The 19,188-nt window shown below is 37.2% G+C and overlaps 1 protein-coding gene across 3 annotated transcripts in view; it reads right to left on the bottom strand.

Annotated features, from left to right (window-relative positions):
* Nucleotides 1-19,188, bottom strand: part of EFR3A (EFR3 homolog A) — an 82,194-nt gene that overhangs the window by 5,930 nt on the left and 57,076 nt on the right. For all 3 annotated transcript variants that reach the window (XM_019723947.3, XM_019723956.3, XM_088798945.1), the window contains exons 13-22: nucleotides 18,923-19,095; nucleotides 18,380-18,455; nucleotides 17,556-17,717; nucleotides 16,765-16,896; nucleotides 15,528-15,595; nucleotides 14,466-14,593; nucleotides 9,370-9,461; nucleotides 4,730-4,778; nucleotides 1,173-1,276; nucleotides 610-659 (exon numbers count right to left, since the gene is read on the bottom strand). In XM_019723947.3, coding sequence (XP_019579506.3) covers nucleotides 610-659; nucleotides 1,173-1,276; nucleotides 4,730-4,778; nucleotides 9,370-9,461; nucleotides 14,466-14,593; nucleotides 15,528-15,595; nucleotides 16,765-16,896; nucleotides 17,556-17,717; nucleotides 18,380-18,455; nucleotides 18,923-19,095 — 1,034 coding nt within the window. The remainder of the gene's footprint in view (nucleotides 1-609; nucleotides 660-1,172; nucleotides 1,277-4,729; nucleotides 4,779-9,369; nucleotides 9,462-14,465; nucleotides 14,594-15,527; nucleotides 15,596-16,764; nucleotides 16,897-17,555; nucleotides 17,718-18,379; nucleotides 18,456-18,922; nucleotides 19,096-19,188) is intronic.

Consider the following 19,188-nt stretch of genomic DNA (forward strand, 5'->3'; position numbering starts at 1 on the left):
GAAGCCTGCTTTTCTTAGATGGAACTGGAGTCTGCCAATCCCGCTCTCATGCGCTTCATTACTTAATAACTGACAGACACAGAATAACTAAAGTGTGTTAGATACCGTATACTTTAGAGCATAAAACAACTCAGAACGGGACTCAAGTGGGTATGATTTAGGAAAGCTCAAGGGAAGTTTAATAATTCAAGACAGCCATCTGCATAGCCGAATTGCGACTGCCCTGGAAAGAACCATGAGGTTGAACCATCAAAAACTGCAGCTTTTGCAGGTCAAAATGGTTAAGTATGAGAAATTACCTGGTTAAACATATCATTAGAATGCAAGTCTTCCAAATTTCCCAGATGTCCTTGTAGAATCACTCAGAACAAATGAATGATCTAAAAAGGAGAGCTAGAAAAACTGGAAGACACCTATACGAGAAATGGTATCAGACTGTACCTAGGAAACGAGTGACTAAGACAAAGACCTAAGTAACTAAGACCTTCATGACCTGTGTTTACCTTCAATGAAAAGCACAATTACTTATAACCAGCCACAGATTTATAGGGGTCTAACAGTCTCTATTTTGTCATCATTTTATTGCTAGTGCAGTAAGAAAACCCTTACCGGATGGTGAGTTCCAATATTTGAGCAAGTCTATCATGAAGCAAATTTGCCTATGAAGGAGAAAAAAAATGTTAAGAATGGATGTATTTCCCAAATACCCATATGTAGTAACGTGAATGCAATTTAAAGACAAAGCATCACTGTAACTATTAAGCCAATGGTACAGAATGCTTTCATGTTTGAGTTTTATCTGCCTCATACTGGAATTTAATATAAAGTTTCTCTCTCATTCCTTTCCTAGTGTCGATGGTAGAAACAAACCGATAGACACACAAAACAAAATACCCACAACAAAATCACTGAAAACCACTGCAAAAAATGACCAAAGCAACAATATCACTAACATGTAGTTTGGGACGTGCTGTTTTCAGCAGCTTATATTACACAAAGAAACGGCTGAGGCTTCACAGCTGTACCTTCCAAGTTTCCGGACCCTATCTGATGCAGGGCGTTGTGTTCTGCTGATTTGCCTGAAGCTCAGAACCTACCAACCAACCGATTACCAAGAAAGTTTCCACCAAATCGCACTCCACGCCCACCCCCTTCACCATCTGTTCACTCACTTTGGATTCACACTGTGCTGCTATTTCTTCAAAAGGTGCTTTCTGGAATTTCTCTATCACGAGCCGCCTCTTCTCCTTCTCCTGTTCTTCCATTCCATTGGTGTCTACAGAAATGTGTATGAAGACCCGTTAAAAGGAATACAGAATTTCAGAGAACCTTGCCAAAGACCGTAAGAGCAAATGATCTCTAAACCAAAAACAAAGGTAATGCATAGGACTACTTTTACAAGAAAAAAAGCAAAAAGCATAACATCCTTGAAATGTCTTAGTTAAGGCTAGAAAGCACACATGTAAAAAGTTGTTTTGTTTTTATCTAAGGGTTAAAACTACACAAGACCGCTTTTCACAGACTACCTCTCTCTCTTATCAGCACAGCATAACTTCCTACAAGTCCAACAACTTCCAGGCCCTTCCTGAAGGAGGACTGTTCTATTAGTCACCAGGCCCTTGCACAGACAAGGAGCTACACTAAAAGGCTGCTAAACGTTGGCACTGAAGGGCGTAACAGAGCGTCATTTGGAACCACACTGGCTTAGCCTTTTCCATTGATTTTCCACAATTTGAAAAGGGATTTTTTAATCTTAAGATGATGCGTGCTCTAGCTAAAGTTTGCGAGATAGTAAAATGATAAATGTCTCTGTTTTGAGCTACTGATAACAGAACTGTTTGCTTAAGAACATGAAAAGAAGGCTAATCTGTGGCTTCTCTATTGATGGTACTGCAACAACGCAGGGACCCTCAGGGTTTCATTTCTCCTGGTTGAGAATGTCACAGGATGAAATGCACTAGTCCCAGGTCCCTTATGCAAAGCTGCCTAGACTGTAAGTGACAATTAGCTAGTGTTAAGAAGTGGAAATAAGCACTATATTTTTTTTCCTTTGAAATTATTAATGAAGTGGAAGAATTTGTGTCCTGAATGACTATAATAATTATGACCACCTCTCTACTGTTCACTAGACCAGGGGCACAGGCTCCCATGTGCCAGGGGCCAGGCAGGACACAGAAATGGTTCAATCAGGTCAGATAAAAGCAGTAGGAAATAAGGGACTGGGGCAAGCCAAGCCAATCAGGTCTTAAGGATTCAAATTCAATTTATGAAAACTACACTTCCACCTAAATTTGGCCTGCAGGCAGCATGTTTGCTTTCCATGCATTATTAATCCAGCACTTCCTGAATTTTGGTTTTAAGACTCCTTGACACTCTTAAAAATTATTGAGAAAACCAAATAGCCTTTTAAATGTATGTTGTATCTATTGATATTTTCTGTATTAGTACCTTAACTTGAGAAACTTTAAAGATATTTATTAATTCATTTAAAAACAATGATACCATAGAATGCTAACATAAATAACATGCTTAATGAAAAAAATAACTATATTTTCCAAAACAAGCAAAATTAGTGAAGAGAGTGGCATTGTTTTATAAGTTTGCCAGTCTCTTTAATTGTGGCTTAATCGAAGGCAGCTGGATTCTATCTGCAAATGTGTTCGACCCACTGCAGAATGTTATTTTGGGGAAAGTATATAAAGAAAACCCAGGCCTGCACAGACAGGCATTGATAAAGGAAAGAGTATTTTAATAGTCTTTTCACAGAATTGTGGATATTTCTTCTTGGACCCCACAGCAAAACTCAGCAAGTGGTAGTTTCTTAAAAGTTAGTTGCAATATGGAATTTAAAACTTTACTGATAAACCTTTTATGATTGGTTATGTTAAAATCTACTGATCTATTTTACACTTTGGATAGATCTTTACTCACGCATGATTTTGTAACATCATGCAATGGTCATTTGGAATATTGGTCCACTGACTTACACAGAGCCTCTAAACATAGACACATTTCATTATAAAACATTTTTTAAAAAATCACACACGTTAGTTATTACCACTGATCTCATTAAAAAACGTCTTTAAATACTGGGGAGCTGTCAAACTCACAGTGGCAGACTGTTTCAAAATTCTAATTTTGTTCAAAAGTGCTAATTTTATCACTGCAAGTAAATACTGTCAGTGTGTTTTGTTTTGTTCTCTTGAAGCGACAGCCTCACTTCATTTATTTTCCAGAAAATGTATGCCAAATACTACAGTTTTTGTCAGTCTTTTTTTTTTTTAAGTAAAAATGGTGCTTCTTGTAAAAAACAACGATTTCAGCTTGCAAATCAAGGCAATCAAAGAAGTGTTTATATGTACTTCCCAAAGACACATGTACTCATGGGTTGAGATGAATAAAATTAATAATGTATACTAACTCACCAAGGGCATTCTTAGGTAAATTTTGCTTTTAAAATAACTGCGGGTTGTGATGCTGGAGAATATGATGACCTGTAGTGTGGTTTGATGCCTCTGCCCTCGTTCGTGTTAATCAAAGGGGCTAACGGTGTTTTAGGATTAGGAAGAAAATCCTTTTGACTTCATGGATCCTTGAAGGCGTCTCCTCCAGGGCCCCCAGGGGCCCCCAGACATACCGTAAGAACCAATGCCCCAGACTGTACATTCCTCAACACGTCTTATTAATCTTTAAATGTCTCAAAGTATCTTGCACATAATGGGCATTCAAAAATTGCTTACTAAATTCACTTAAGTTTATTTTGGCAAATTCGCTATTACATTGCAGTAAGGAAAAAACAATCCTCTAATGGATTAAGCCAAAAGGGGTCAGATTCTGTTTCATGTACAATGGGTGCTGAGTGCTTCACGTCCTTTGATAATGATTTTCTTACTGTGATATCCCTGAAAACATGAGAGCCAATTTCCACCCTAAATTGCTTTACCAATTAGAAATGAATTGGGATCAGGACATCATTACTCTAGTAGTAATTAATACTTAATTGAAAGAACCATTTTAAAATAGAAAAGAGACAAAGTAAGTACGGTAAAATTTATTTCCATAAAGGCGTAAGGAGAAAAAAATCAGATTAATATTTTATACAAAGAGAAGTGAAGACTACACAGTCCGACCTGGGTAAGAACTGTGGCTCCAGTGTTTACTTCCTAGCCATGTGATCTCAGCAGAACTTGTTAATTTCTCTGTCTCAGTGTTTTCATTGATAAAACAGTATGGATTAACGTGACACTCCATCATGCCTGCTGATAATCTTGGACAACTCTCTTCTCCTACCCCATCACACACACACCCCCTATTATACCTGTTAAAAATCACTCAATTTAGTTTTCTCAGAAGTTTCATCTCCACATCTCCTAGGAAATACACTGACTATTTCTCATAAGTTCATGCAGCCTGCATGCTGGCCACCCAATAGGATGGCATTGAAATACACTGTGATATGCTCGCATAACTCCAGAAAGTCAGTCTATATCAAGGAAAAGAAGTATCTGTGACAAGACAGGATAATTGTAAAAGCCTATAGAACGTAGCTAAATAAATCAATTACATATTCATACAGAAATAGAATGTAGCTCAATAAATCAGTTACACATTCATACAGAAATCAACACTATGTGTGTGTTCTGTCATGCTGCTTCTATTTACGTGGCATCTAAACAAGTACTAAGACAATGGAGAAAAACAGGAGAGTTAACAAGTACAAAAATCTCACCAATTGCCTTCTTTAATGCTTCAAAGGTGATTTCTTCAGTGTTACTAACCTAGAAAAAAGTGATGTGAAGTAAAATACAGAGTTAAGAACACTTTCACCCAGTTACAAGTCATCTGAAGAATTTTTACACATTTTTTTCTTCTTTGTGTTGGCTTGATTTGTGATCATACTCCACAGTGTCCAATATTCTGTGTTTTCATTGGTTGTGACAATGGCCTACTGCAGTGGCTCCCAAACAATCTACAGGCTACCCTTACTTAGGCTGGCAGAATTAGCATCCTCTAAGCGACCCAACACGGCTGAGCTACAGAATTCAGTCACCTACCAGTCATGTCACGTGCAACAAGAGTTGAGTCCCTCCGGGGGAACTATGCTTTCTAAGTGAACAATGCTGGGAAATATGCAAGGCAGAGACTACACATAAATATAGTTTCAGCCATGTAACAAAAGAAAACTAAGTACTCGATAGCCTCTATAATTTTGGCACCACATACAGTTTACACATCAAAAATGAAATAATCTAAAACTTAAAATGGTTTAAAACAATCACTACTTTGGGAAGTGTTCAACAGTTAATCAACAGCTTAAAATAATCACACTGTGGATCTTCTAAGGTCAACCACCAAGTCTTATTCTCCAGAAATACCCTTTCACTTGGCGTTTACAGCCCTCTCTCTTGCTTTGAGATATGTACAAGGTAGGAATAACATACTCAGTTACTACAGCATCTCTGAATAAAAATTAAGAAATGATACATGAGTACTTGCCTGGGACTCTGGTCATCCCTAATTTTAGCTCATGAGCTTCTTTTGCTAAGTCTAGGGCAGCAAGACTAACGAAAGCAAGACTTCATGCTTTGCACCTTAGCTTCTCTGCAATACAAAGGCTTGAGCTGGAAATCAAGCAGCAAGGGTTCCACTACCTCAGCTTTTCTACTGAGGGTTCACATTTCTAGTTGAAGTCAGATTAAACTTGGGAGTCTTCCGTTGCTTTGTTCTAGATATTTGGAGCAGATACACAAGATTAGGCTCTGGCTGGTTAATTATTTGTATCTACTAACAATCTAGTACGTCAGTGAAAAACTCCACAGTTGTTTTTAAAACTGGTTAAGAGCTTTGAGACTTTTGAGAAACAACTGTAGTGCATGAGAAAGACCACTGGGAAAGACAGAAGGCCGATATTCTTGTTACATATAATTATTACTTATTACCTGTCCGATCTGGACAAGTGAAAAGCTAAATAAAGTGCGTTACCTAATAACTCTTCACCCCTGTTTGTTCTTGTTCTCTTTAATTCAGAGCGTTATGATACAGTCTCCCAGCATCAAACCACCACGCCAACGGGCTCGTCCTTTCCTTTTTTAACCTCCCTTCGCTAAACCACTCTCAGTCCCCTGCGGGTCCTCCCCATGCTGCCTTTAGAACAGGCTGCTCCTGCCCTCCTGCCCCTCTGCCTCATCTCCAGCCTGACGACTCTGGGCCCTTGTGACCTCAGTGCAGGCTATTATAAGGATCGCCTCGCCGGCCTCTCTACCTCCAGTCTCTTCTTTCCAGTTCAGCCTAGTCACACTCCTGATCTTCACTTTATGAAAGCAAAGCTCTGATAATGACACTACCGAATTTCTATAATTTGGCTTCAATCTTGTTTCCTAAGATTCCTTTTTGTGAATCCTATTTTTTTTTTTAAAAGACCGATTGCTTTACATTAGTATTTAATGATTCATCTTTTTCATACAGTGTGGCTGTTAGACACAAGCCACCTACTGCAATTCAGTGCTCGACTAAACTAGAACTGTTCCAACTCTAGAGGAAACACTGGTCGTGTCGGAGTTCTGGAGAAATGGTGCAAGGCACCATCCTAGAGTTTCAACATTCCTTTCCTCCTTATGACTTTGGCCTTATTCGTGGATGTAGGACTCTAACCTCGACTGCACAACATCCTTGGGCCTGCATCAAATCTGCTCTTCCTCTTTCTCCAATCAGACTAGCTGCTACGTTACTTCCACTGATACTTTAGTGATTTGACAGCATAACAGCTTCTGACTAATATTGACTTGATGCTAGAATTACTGTTTCGTTAGCACATAAATGCAGGTTCCTTCAGCTATATTTGGGAAAAAGGCAAGTGTACATACGTGTAAAACAAAGACCTGTTATTTGTCCTAGAACAAACAACTATCCTTTTCAGCCTTTTCAGTGACTTAATTTTGTACAAAGAAAAATTTAGTATGTATTCAAAACTGGATGTACATAACCTCCCATCTCTTCCCCCAAATGAACAAACACTGACTATCACCTTTCAGAGAGAAGAACTGCGTGGTGATTTCAGATTTCACTCACATCCATTATGCACCTCAATCACACCTATTACGCTCAGAGAGCACCAGAAGTCAAAGGCTCACCCACAGTGTGTGCCTCTGTTAGTCAAGGTGACCATTTTATCTCAGGAGGCAGACGCCTCTATTCTATGTCAGCCATTCATCTTCTCGAATACCTTAAGTTAGTTATCTTCATATGTAGACAGGGCGATTTTTAGAAAAAGTTCACTAAGTGATTCCCAGTGGGCGAAGGTTTGAACCACAAATGTTGTTCCTGACATACCTCAAGTGGACCAGGTATTTTAACAGACTGTAGTAACAATATGAGTTGGGTCTAGGGAATACACAAGTTTGATCTCCATCTAAACGATCTTCTGACTTTTTGTTTTAAGTTATAAGCTCTAAAAACAGGTATCAGATATTTCTGAAGACTGGGATTATGTATGTAAAGTTTCAATTAATTTTGATCAAATACAAGAGTAATGTTTTTGAAATGAGCAATTTTTTTATCTGATTGTTAGCTAATATACTTATTCATAGTTTGATATTTCGTCTCCATTAACTGGTGAATATCTAACTGTGAATTTTTCCTGTTCATACCATGAAATTAATTAGTTCTAGCCTAGAAGGTAATGTTATTCTGTCTTCTGGTATCAGAACAATAATTCCTAATTTGGAAATGGGAAATGGGTTTGAAAGTCCAACGTGCTCAAGGAAATCTTATACTAAACTATTTACTTAAATTTTCAAATGCTTAGTGTAAGGCACACCTGACTTAGGACTTATAGCAAAGAGAAAAACAGGATCTTTAACAAGTTAACAAATGCATTAATGGACTTTTAATGTAAAGTTCATGTTCAACAATCTCCCTCCTACATTGTCTTTACGCAAGTGTCTTTTCAGTTCATTTTATTAAAATAGACTGATTCTTTGCAATAGTTTGAAGTGCTTTACACGTATCTTTAAAATAAATAAAAATTATTAACAAAAGGAGAATGGAATAACACCAGTCAATAAAATATACTGCACTCTTGACAAAATAAAGTATATAAACTAAGGCTTTAGATGAATTTATTCCCTCAAAAGGTAATAGCACAAAATTCACAATCATTAAAAGAGAGAGCTAGCAAGATACCCTGCTTACCAGTAATGAGTATAGAAATTACAATGGCATTGAGGTGGTGAATTTTGGAAAGATGATTTTTCTTGAGCCTTAAATTAGCAAGAAACTTGAAACCAACCTTAATGCTCTCAGTTTCAAAATGAACACTAAAAGCCTCTTCAACTACCGTTGATGCTCTACTGTTAATTTCTCAATAAAACTGATTAATTCTACATAATGAGGAGTTGAATAGCACGGAAGATACTATAAGTTAGTCGATGTACCCTGGCCACCAAATAATTTTAATTCCTGAAGACAAATTAACTGAGCAGAATCGGGAGGGAGGAGGAGTGAGGAGGCTGAGAAAGCACGAAGTCAGACAACTTCCTTCCTCTTTACTTAGGTAGATATTCTTTTAATTATTTATATCGCACCAAATGAGAATAATGAAATACCTAGGAAGGCAAACAATGAATAAATCACGAGGAGGCTGACTTGACATGCTGGTATTTCGGCATTTTTACTTGACTATCAAAAAATTCTCTGGTGATTTGTGTGGAGTGAGTCCTAGAGAGTACGGGCTGCTTTTTCTTCCTATACTCAGGAGGGTACACGCTTGTGCTCTATTGAAATAAGAGGAGAGCATTAAATCTATGCTGTTTCAAATAAATCACAGTCCTTAGAGTACACAGGTGATAGACACAGCTGAACCTGCATTAAATTCATTATATTTACTACCTAAGATGATAAAAAAAAGTTTTCCCTCATAGATGAAGTTTTGGAACTTTCTAAAAGTTGTGAGCATTTGCCTTCACATTACAGCATATAATTCTATTTATTCTCGAAATTTATGTTTCATAAATCTTTAAAAATAAGACCTCGAGGTCCGAATTTAGTAACAGGCCTTATGTACATTTCTTACACAAAAATCTTATTTGAATATGTTTTACGTTTCCTTTTATCACACTAAATTACAATGTGAAATCTAACGATAGCATCACAGGTTAAATTTATCTGTCTTTATAGATAGCTAACAAGCGTTCAGTAAAATAAATTATAAGTAAGTTCAAGACTAAATCAGATTAATTTCTATGAACAATTCTGTCGACTTGGGGAAATTTACAGTTGCATTTGCTATTTGAAACTGTGGAGGGGCGAGAATTCTGTTAAATTGATGTCTATCTCAAGACAGAACACTGCCATAAACGTGCAGCAACGTACCACGTCATCGGAAGGAACACTGTTGGATAAAATGTCCACCTGGATGGATACGGTGTCCACAATACTTTTTCTTCTAGAAAGCCGGTCTTCATCTAAAATAAAATGTTTTCTCCATTACATGCTAGTTAGAAATGGTATGTCACTTATACGCTCTACATATTTCAGATTTCAAAAAATGTGAGAAAATTACAACAACTTGTCCTTTTTTGCTCTTTCTAAATACACAAAGCACTGCGTTCTCAGATTTCTAAATTTCGTTCTCAGATTTCTAAAGATCATGAAGCAGTCACTTCATGATCTGGCAACACTCCCCCTTTCTAATCCCATTGTGTACATACTGGGATTTTATTCTAGCGAAGGGTAAAGAATGAAGACCCAGAAGGCGGCCAGCATAAAGGAACCGGTTTCTCTCTTGGTGAGTCCTCCCCGACTCTCAGGTAGCCTTAGGGGTGGTAACGGATGCTGTAAACTGTACTTGGTCGTTTACCCTCTTCTTGGGTACATGGTAGGACAGCAAGTCCTGGCCTCTCTGTGAGTAAGAGGGACTATGTGGCCAATAAAGAATGAGCAATGTTCCACAGAGGAGCAGTTCCATCAGTTTGGATTCCAGATATGGATGATACAAGTTCTGCCCAGTTAGTCTGAGCACCAAATAAGCCGTTCCTGTTTTAGGCCACCGAGAACCTGCGCTGGTGAGCACAACATAACAGCCAGCGTTTCTAAGCCCTGGCATCACTTACATTTTGGGCCAGATAATTCTTACTGTGGGGACCATTCCATGCATTGCAGGATGTTTAGCAGCATCCCTAGCTTCCACCATTAGATGCAGTAGGCCTAGCCCACCTCTGCCTGCCCTAGTGATGGTAAGTAAAAATGTCTCTGGGACTGGCAAATGTTCCCTGGGATGGGCAAAACCACCCTTGGCTGAGAACCACAGACCCAGTCCATCCTGACTGGTGGTAGGCCTTCCTACAATTTTCCCTACATGCCACCATCGTGTTATAAGCTTCTTAACACACTAACCAACCACATCATGCCCCCAACAATCCTACCTACTGCTTCTTGAACTGGAAAGGCACTCTGGGTTCTCGAGTCAGGTCTTGACAGCAGTAACTTCAACTGCTCCCTAATTTACATAGTGTTCAAGTCACGTGTACCTGTTCTCCAACTCTGCGCATGCTTTGGCATATCTGCCTTCCACGCATTTCTACAAACAGAAACCCTTACTGGAAACACCTTACTACCTGCCCTTCATTACGTCCTCCCCACTATAAAAATTCTTATCTTTCGAAGATTGGTTGAATATTATATCACTTCCTTAAAAATCTTAATATTACTCCAATTATTTCTACTTACCCATTTTTCTGCTAGCTACAAAAATTTGCTATCAGTTATGACGGACCTTCCCTTATCGCCCTTCAAACATTATCCCCCTTCAATCATTTACTGGGCCCTGTGCTACAGACACTTGAATTAATGCCTTATCCGCCCGACCACAGCAGCATTTCAGTGACAGACTCTGCGCTTTGCATCCATCCTACAGAAATCACTCAGGCTCTGTGAAGGCTGGTTGTATAGAACTAACACATACTCAACTGTGACAAATCACTACATATTGCTTTGCTCTAGTTTCAGGTCGGAATATTTTATCTCCCGCATGTGGCTATTCCTGAGCTAACCTAACACACTGTATTCTTTGTTCTTCCTTCATAATCATATAAATTATCCAACATAATGACATTAATAGACGCGCTACAAAATAGCACAGTCATCACTGCTGACTCGCTTTTACCCTCCAAACAGGCCAACTCCCAAGGTCTCGTCAAACTCTAAACGAGGAATACATAATAGCCTCCTTCACAAAGAACATCACAAAAGAATCTCTAGGTTCACATACAAAGGCTGATGGGTTGCAGAAGCATCAAGTAGAAGCCTAGGATAAGAACAAAAAGGAAAAGAGAGGTATGGGGCAGAACAGGGGTCACTGAGTGGCAAAAATCAATGCGAATAGAAGGGAAGTGCAGAGGAGAGAGAGAAGCAAGACGTGAAATTTTAAAAGGGAAGAAAATGAAATTTAATGGGAAACTCGAACACTATATTCTCAGAACTTTTTTTCTCTTGCCCTATATGATCACCTGCTTATAGTAACAGGTGACTACAGGAAAGCCAAGGGACAGCTGTAATCAGATCTTACAAATCTACACAAACGTCAGGCTTCTAAAATGGAGCTCAGGGAAGAGAACGCCCCTATCCCCGTGGGCTGTCTCCGTCTGTGCCTGGCCTGCTTTGCCAGCCGACTGACACGCAGCGTCACTGCAGCCCGAGTGGACTGCACTGCCACCACCTCAGTGTCTGATGGGCACACTCCCTGGGGAGAGTCCTGCTCCCCAAGTCGGGCTGGGGAGTCCCAGCCACTACTTACTGTGCCCCCCCCACGGTCCATCCCTCCTCCCCCTCAGCTTCCTATACCTGCTGCCCACAACGGTAATCCTTGGTTCTTATTTTTGTTTTTAACTAGAACCTGAATTTCAGAAGCAACACTCAGAGAGAGCTATGCCTAACCTCCTTCAGTGATGTTTTGCTGCCACCTGGTGTAGCTACGTATCACATACATAATGGCACTCAGATGGCTAAGGAACAGAGACAACAGTCTGAGTACAAGTATGGCACAGAACGACATCAAATTACTCTCCATAGAATTTCCTACGGCTATGTAAAAATGAGATACAGGAACGGACTCAACTGTACATAACAAATCATAAATGTGATTAGAGCTTCTATAATACTCAGATTCAATTAAAAGGCGAACTGGGGGCAAAATGAAATATCACAAATTATCTAGAGTCACAAATTTCAAAATGTCATAGTTTAATGCTGATGCTACTCATACAGATATACATTTTTTGGTCCTATAGAAAACACAAAATTCTGTCTAGAGTTAATGCATATTTACAGAATAAAAACAAACCAAAAATCATAGCCACCATGCAATATAAAGTAATAACCAAGGTATTTCATTTCAGGCTCACTATCCTCATTTGTAAACAGAGATAATGCTACTTTCCTCACCAAACGATTTTAAGGATTAAATGAGAAAATGAATACAAAGTGCTCATTACAGGACCTGGCACACAGTTAGTGCATAGTAAGTGGCAGCTCCTATTCTGATGACGACGGGTATATGCATGATACACAATAAACGAACTGTTTTGCTTTTTCTTTTGACATATTGCTCTTAAATTCTTGATTTTGTAAAATGAGTATCTGATGGTTATACAAAGAAGAACTCGCTGCCTGAAGTGACCCCATGAAGTGTCACAGTACCTCTGCGTCTTTCTGCTTTAAGGCAGGACACGTGTGAATAGACTGTTCTAAACTACCGGAGTCTCTAAAATCAGAAGAATCTTATTCTGACTAAGGGATTTCTCTGCAGTTATAGAATTAAGTATTGAAATGTTCAGAATTCTTCCAGTCAGTGATCAAGAGGCATTTAGAAAGAGAACACATCTTTTTCAGGGGTGGGGGAAAATGGGGAAGAGCAAGCCACCCGTTAAATAAATAAAAAAAGTCCCAGAATTTCCATTTAAAATTGTTAAGAGTTAAAGGAACAGGGTAAAAGGAAATAACAAGGGGTGGAAAAAAAAACTATAGCTATGGGAAAGGCAGCGCAAAATTACAATTGAACTTGTAAGTATATAAAATATACAGGCACTGGCTCCATTTTCTAAAAGGCACGTTTTATTAGGCTATTTTCCTAGAGGACAGGCGAGGGAAAGGGCAGGCCGAACTGACACTTGGATTTACCTTTGTACTTGTGCCTGGGTTTATGAGGTTTTTTGCCTGAAGGAAAAAGAGCTAAATCCAAATAATAAGATTAAAATATTTTAAGTCTTTTTAAAAAAATTCTTTTAAATTACAAAGCTCTACTAATACTTTATTCTTAGCACTTTTGTTCCCCCAAGAATTCATGAGGAATAAAATCTTTCAAAGGATGGAACTGAAAAGAAAATGTAAAAGAATTCATTAACATCTCAGACTACTGTGAACAACTATCACTGTAATATATGTACGTATTTTGGATTCACATTATAAAGAAAGATAATGTGATTAATCCAGAAAACCACCCAACTGAAATCAAATAGTTCTCTTATAGAACAAAGGTATCCCCATTGATCCCCAAAGGAAGAACTAGTTCTTCCACCAAATTTAATACTTACACACAATCATCAAATGAAAATGAAGACAGAAATTCTTTGATTTCAGTTTTAAAAGTAAAAGTTGAATGCAAGACACCAGTTGTCTTGAAACACAACAGAATTATTTCAGTCAATGAAAAGAACAGAAGGAAAAGTATAGTGTAGAGGAAAACATATTCTTAACTTAAAAAGTTTGCAGATTTCTTTACATAGCACATGGTCTGTACGCTTTCAAATAACAAAAGTTGCCTAATTCATTAAACTCAATAAATACAAATCACTAATTAAATAATTTTCATCAACTTCCATAACTTAAATACAATATTAGTCAATGAGAAAAGACCTCACTTCGCTTCTTTGTTTAAAATATATTATCATTATTTAGTATAACAATAATAATCGCTCAAGGACTCAATTTATTCATGATAAAATCACACACACATACACACACACACACACACACACACACACACACACGGTGCCAAAAATATGTATACACGTTTGAAGAAAGGAAAAAACTGTATTAATATATACCAATAACAAAAGATGAATACAAGTCACGTTTGATTTCTGCAATTACAAGAGGTGCTCAGAGTGGTTACCATCAGTGTCCAGACACTTGTGATGATGGTGAACTACTGCTTGAGCAACGTTGACCAAAGTGTTAACATCGCTTAAAATGTGTATACATTTTTTTGGCATCCCCACTATATGTATCTTTAGAGATTTACCAACAGTTTTCAAGAGTAAAATTTTAAAATAGAAATAAACCCTCTGAAGCATTTGAAAAAGCTGTGATACAATAAGTACACAAACAGATTTAATTTTCATTGCTAATTGGGTATGTAAAATTATTGAAACATATCACTAGAGAAAGAGTGCTAATTATCCTCTGCTTACCTGTTACTTGTGGTACATACGGTACTGACAATCTCTCAACACTATAGCCACTTCCACCTAGTGACTCTGCAATCTTGTTGGTCAAGAAGTACAAATTTTTGTCATGCTTCTCTAAAGACTTTGGAAGCCTGTCAGGTTGATCAAACAAAAGTCGTTTAGTGTGTAAATTACTGAGCAAAAATAAATTAACATGCAAACATTCTAGATCAAAACCTAAATATTATAAACACAACTTAAATTGTAATTAGTAGTAGACACAGTATACTTTAGGGGACTAATTCGAGCTCTTTAAAAACACAAGGTATGCAGTCCCTTATATGAACCATGCTTCTGTGATTCCCCAATAACGTTCCAATGGGGAAGGCAGTCTTACATCATTCTGTTGGTATTCACACTACGCCCAGCTTTAACTTCCACACTAATCAAAACTCTACTTAGAGAAGAAAATAAAAATGCAGCTGACTGATAGTTAATGAAAAACATATTAGCCGGCTAAGTGATAAGAAACCCTTGCCCAATCACGTAAGGTTTCACTTCCCTTTCAAACTGCCTGATACTATCTTAGGCTGATGCTTTCAGTACTAAACCGCTTTTAGAGCCCAAAAGTGTGAATAAAATATTGTTCATATATACATTTCTTGTTTGGACAGCAAGGAAAATGAAGGGTATAACATTAATTTTCCTTATTATATTTTTTCTTCCATAATTTTATGAGTATTGCTATCTATTATTAAAAGTCTTAAACAGGATATTATATTCTCTTAAAGGAGTGTTTATTTATATATGAGAACATGCTATATTTAAGAGATATATCTCCATATTAAAAAAATAAGATAAATACGTTATTCATCAAAGATTGACTTTATGTGTCAAGAGCCTAAATTTATAATGAACAAGAACTTGTATAGCAAGGGAAAGAAGTTAAATGAATTAAATGACAGAAACACAAAGGTGATTATAATAAAACACCAGAAAATTATTCTAACAATAGTTTACTCCTTTATAATTATCACTGATTGTTTTTTCAAGTCAGTGCCCCTAAAATGTAAAGAATTAACATACATGCACTTATCTCTGAAAATATGCTCTGGCAGAAAATAAGGGGCTTCCATAGTTCGAATTTCAATAACCTGAAAAATATCCAAAAACAAAACAAAAATCAAAAACCTCACTTCTTGGGACCTTGCTATGAAAATGTGGAAAACCAAAGAAAGCAGAAACAAAACCTAAACATTTGTAAGAATTACCATTACTTTATTTTAGAATTTAAGCTACGCTTACAGACCAAAGGCAGAGTTCATTTTCACATTGATTATTTTCAAATTTCAGCAGGAATCAGAATCATGACAATAAAACAATACATGTAGTGAAAAATGATGACATATTACATCTGAGTAAACCTATGACCAAAGGAGAGGGACACTTACTTTCGCAGATGCCACTACTTGGAAGCACTGGGCTCTCAGCACTCCCTCCTGCACTCCCCTCTGCAGCACGCACACTGGCCTCAGTGCCCTTGTGGGGTCTGAACCCTCCACTCAGCTCTGAGCCGCTTCCATAATATGTCTATCTATGATGGCAGGCTCAAATACTCACTCCAATGCTTGTTTAGTGAATGAATGAGTTTTAGTTCTTAAAATGCACTAAAAACCTCCATTTTAGCAAAAACTGAGGGATGTGCTTCCAATTTCATAAAAATGAGGTTCTCCCTGACAAATATCTTTAAAGAATATAAATTACAGGAGCCTTTTTCTGCCAGGTAAGTTAAAGGCTCTGAAATGCATACTAAATCATAAAAGTAACTACTTAACAAGTTACTGCTGAAAAATGTAAATACAGTTGAATGACACAGGAGAAATCTCTGAGAGGCACATTAATTATTCAACTTCTGAGATCCAGCTCAAGAAGATTGGTTTAAAACAACAACAAAAACCGCATAATTTCAGAAACGTTAGGTACTAAGATTCATAATGGTTTTAAAGGAAAAAAAATTAAATAAAAAATTGCATGAAGTAGTCTAGAAGAAAACTGTAACCAAAATATTTAAAACAAAAAATTCTAACAAGCTGAAAAATAAAATCTAATAAAACAAAAATTCTAACAAAACAACAGGCATCAAAGAAAATATAAACACTAGCTGTCGTTTGAGCTTTAGTTTCAATTTAGTCACTGCCTACTTTTATAGAGTTATCTTCATTTGATACACAAACATCAAAATTAAAACTAACCATCAATGAAAGGAAATGAGCCATTTTTGTAGTATAAAAACCAGGTTGAAGAACTTTCCTGAATACCGTACCTTGGAGACGTGCTGGCAAAGGGCAGGGACGGCTATCATCTGACTGACAAAGTTGAGGTACGCGGCCACCAGCGCCATGATCCCACAGCGGTGGAACATCGGCAAGTGGTCCTCATTGATGATGGCACTGTCCTGTGATACAAAGTCAAGCACAGCAGAAGGTCGCACGCTCCACCAGTGTATTCTCTATGACTGCACTGAAAAACTACGGGTAGTCTGGAAGGCTAACAAAGTTATGATTTTTTAATTCTGAAAGGAGAAAAAATGCCCATTTACAGGAACATTAAACTTCTCAACTCAAATAGCTCTTCCTCAGGGAAGCTTTTCTTAAAGAAAAAGAAGTATATACACGTAACAAATATATAGCTCTCTGATATATGTGTATATATATATATATATGTACCTGTGTGTGTGTATATATACATATACATATATATATATATTCACACTGCATACTGTCCTTTTTATTACATAACACTTACATTCCAATCAAACAACTATGTATATGTAATTATTATTTAACAGTTATCTTGTCCACTAAGCTCAAAGTGTGGGCACAGAGATTATGCTGTCTTTTTCATCACAGTATTATTATGACATGAATGATATTTAGCACAGTCAATGCTCAGTCAACATTTCTTAGAGAAATAAATGACAGGGATCGTTGTCCTGAGTATTTCAGATTTAAACTAGACACTTCCCGTTTAAAATCCATGTCCTTGGATAAACGTGACAACACTTTACAGATGGTGCTGGATTCACACAAAAATGTTTTCTTCAATGAAGCGTACCTGCAAAGCAATGGCTAGTCGAATGAGATCAATAACCACTTCTTCATTGGCCAATTCAATAGTTATAAGAGCAAGAGAAGTATAAAGTAGCTCATAGTTTTTTTGAACATTGTCTTCCTCTTTACAGCCCAAATATATGTGCCGATAGAGTTGCTGCCCGTTCTGAAATGGGTAATGAGAAGAAAAAAATAATTTTGCTTAAAATGTAGTAGAAGCAGATTTCACACGCATATAACCGCCTACAAAGTGGCTATCTGCCTTATATAACTTACCAGAGATGAGAAATTTAAGTTAATAATCAGATGGTCAAATTGCATTCCAACTATTAACATCAACAAATACCAATATACAACTACAAACTAACATGAAAGTTGAAGAACAAACCTTACATAAAAACAGCAAGTAATAGTTCTAGTGTCAACAATGTAAATATTTTTAGTAATAATTTGAAAAGACAAAAGCAAGTGATAGATTGATAGGAGAAAAAATGAAAATGGATGGCTGGACAATGGGAGCCTTGGCCACGATAAAGGACATCTGGGTGAGGGGAGACTTGCTAGGGCTCGTCCAGGGAAGAGCATCTGTAGGTTCTGCTATACTCTGGCATGAAGACCCCAAAGGCTAATCTGAAGCCTACAAATAGGGGAGAGGTTACAGAAACACCCCAGGGATTGTACTGAGGTTTCCCCCTCAACCAAACCAATCTAACTGTATTAATAAAGTCTGGCTTCACTTCAAGGTCATATATCAAAATAAAACTACCTAACAATTTAAATGGCTATCACTTATAGTATGCATTAATTTTTAGAAGAAGATAATCTTACCTTTTTCATGAAACTTGTGTCTTGTCTACAAATTTTTTCTCTTTTGATCTTTAGGTCAGCTACATCAGGTATTATTCTAGAGATAATCAATATATCATCTTTAATGAATAGTACATTTAGTTAGAACATCATGTCATATATGGCAAATCAATTGTTATACTTAGGACTTTGAACTATGCAACATTCAATTCAAAGAGCATTTAAAATAAGTCTATGTAATGATACTACTGAATTACCAAGTTTAATTAAGAAGAATTGCATAAAGTAATCCTGACTCTTCAAGACATTCTTAAGTTTAAAACAAAACCAAAATAAAATTCAAGTAACTAGTGATCACTAGTAGTTGAGACCTCCGAAAGTACATTAAAAGACTTCCAAATGTCTTAAACTATATTAATAATTAAATTGTCTCAATACCAATTAAGTAAAACTATGGATGAGTATAACCTGAAAACCCTAGATTAAAAAAATCACAATAGTTACATACGTGAATGTAGAAATTTAAAAACGTGACCATTAAGCCTATTTCAAAATGCACATTACCTGATCCCTCGAAGCTTTGCCCGATTGTCATGGCGATCCATGAGGTTATGCATTACTTCCAAGACCAACTGTCTCAGTTCATAGTCTTCCATGAGGGACGGTGATAACAGAGGATCCAGAAAAGATGTAGGCAGTGCGGTCACAATTGTCTTCGCTTTATAGCCAGAGGTGACCTGATTATAGGGGGAAAGAAAAGCAAAAAACAAGAAACAAATAAAAACACCTTTGTCGTGAGTCCTTCTTTGGTGAAATTCTCAAACTGTTTC

Source organism: Rhinolophus sinicus, chromosome 6, assembly GCF_057876585.1.
Source record: "Rhinolophus sinicus isolate RSI-liver-muscle chromosome 6, RSI-T2T, whole genome shotgun sequence".
In the NCBI taxonomy this organism is placed as follows: Eukaryota; Metazoa; Chordata; class Mammalia; order Chiroptera; family Rhinolophidae; genus Rhinolophus; species Rhinolophus sinicus.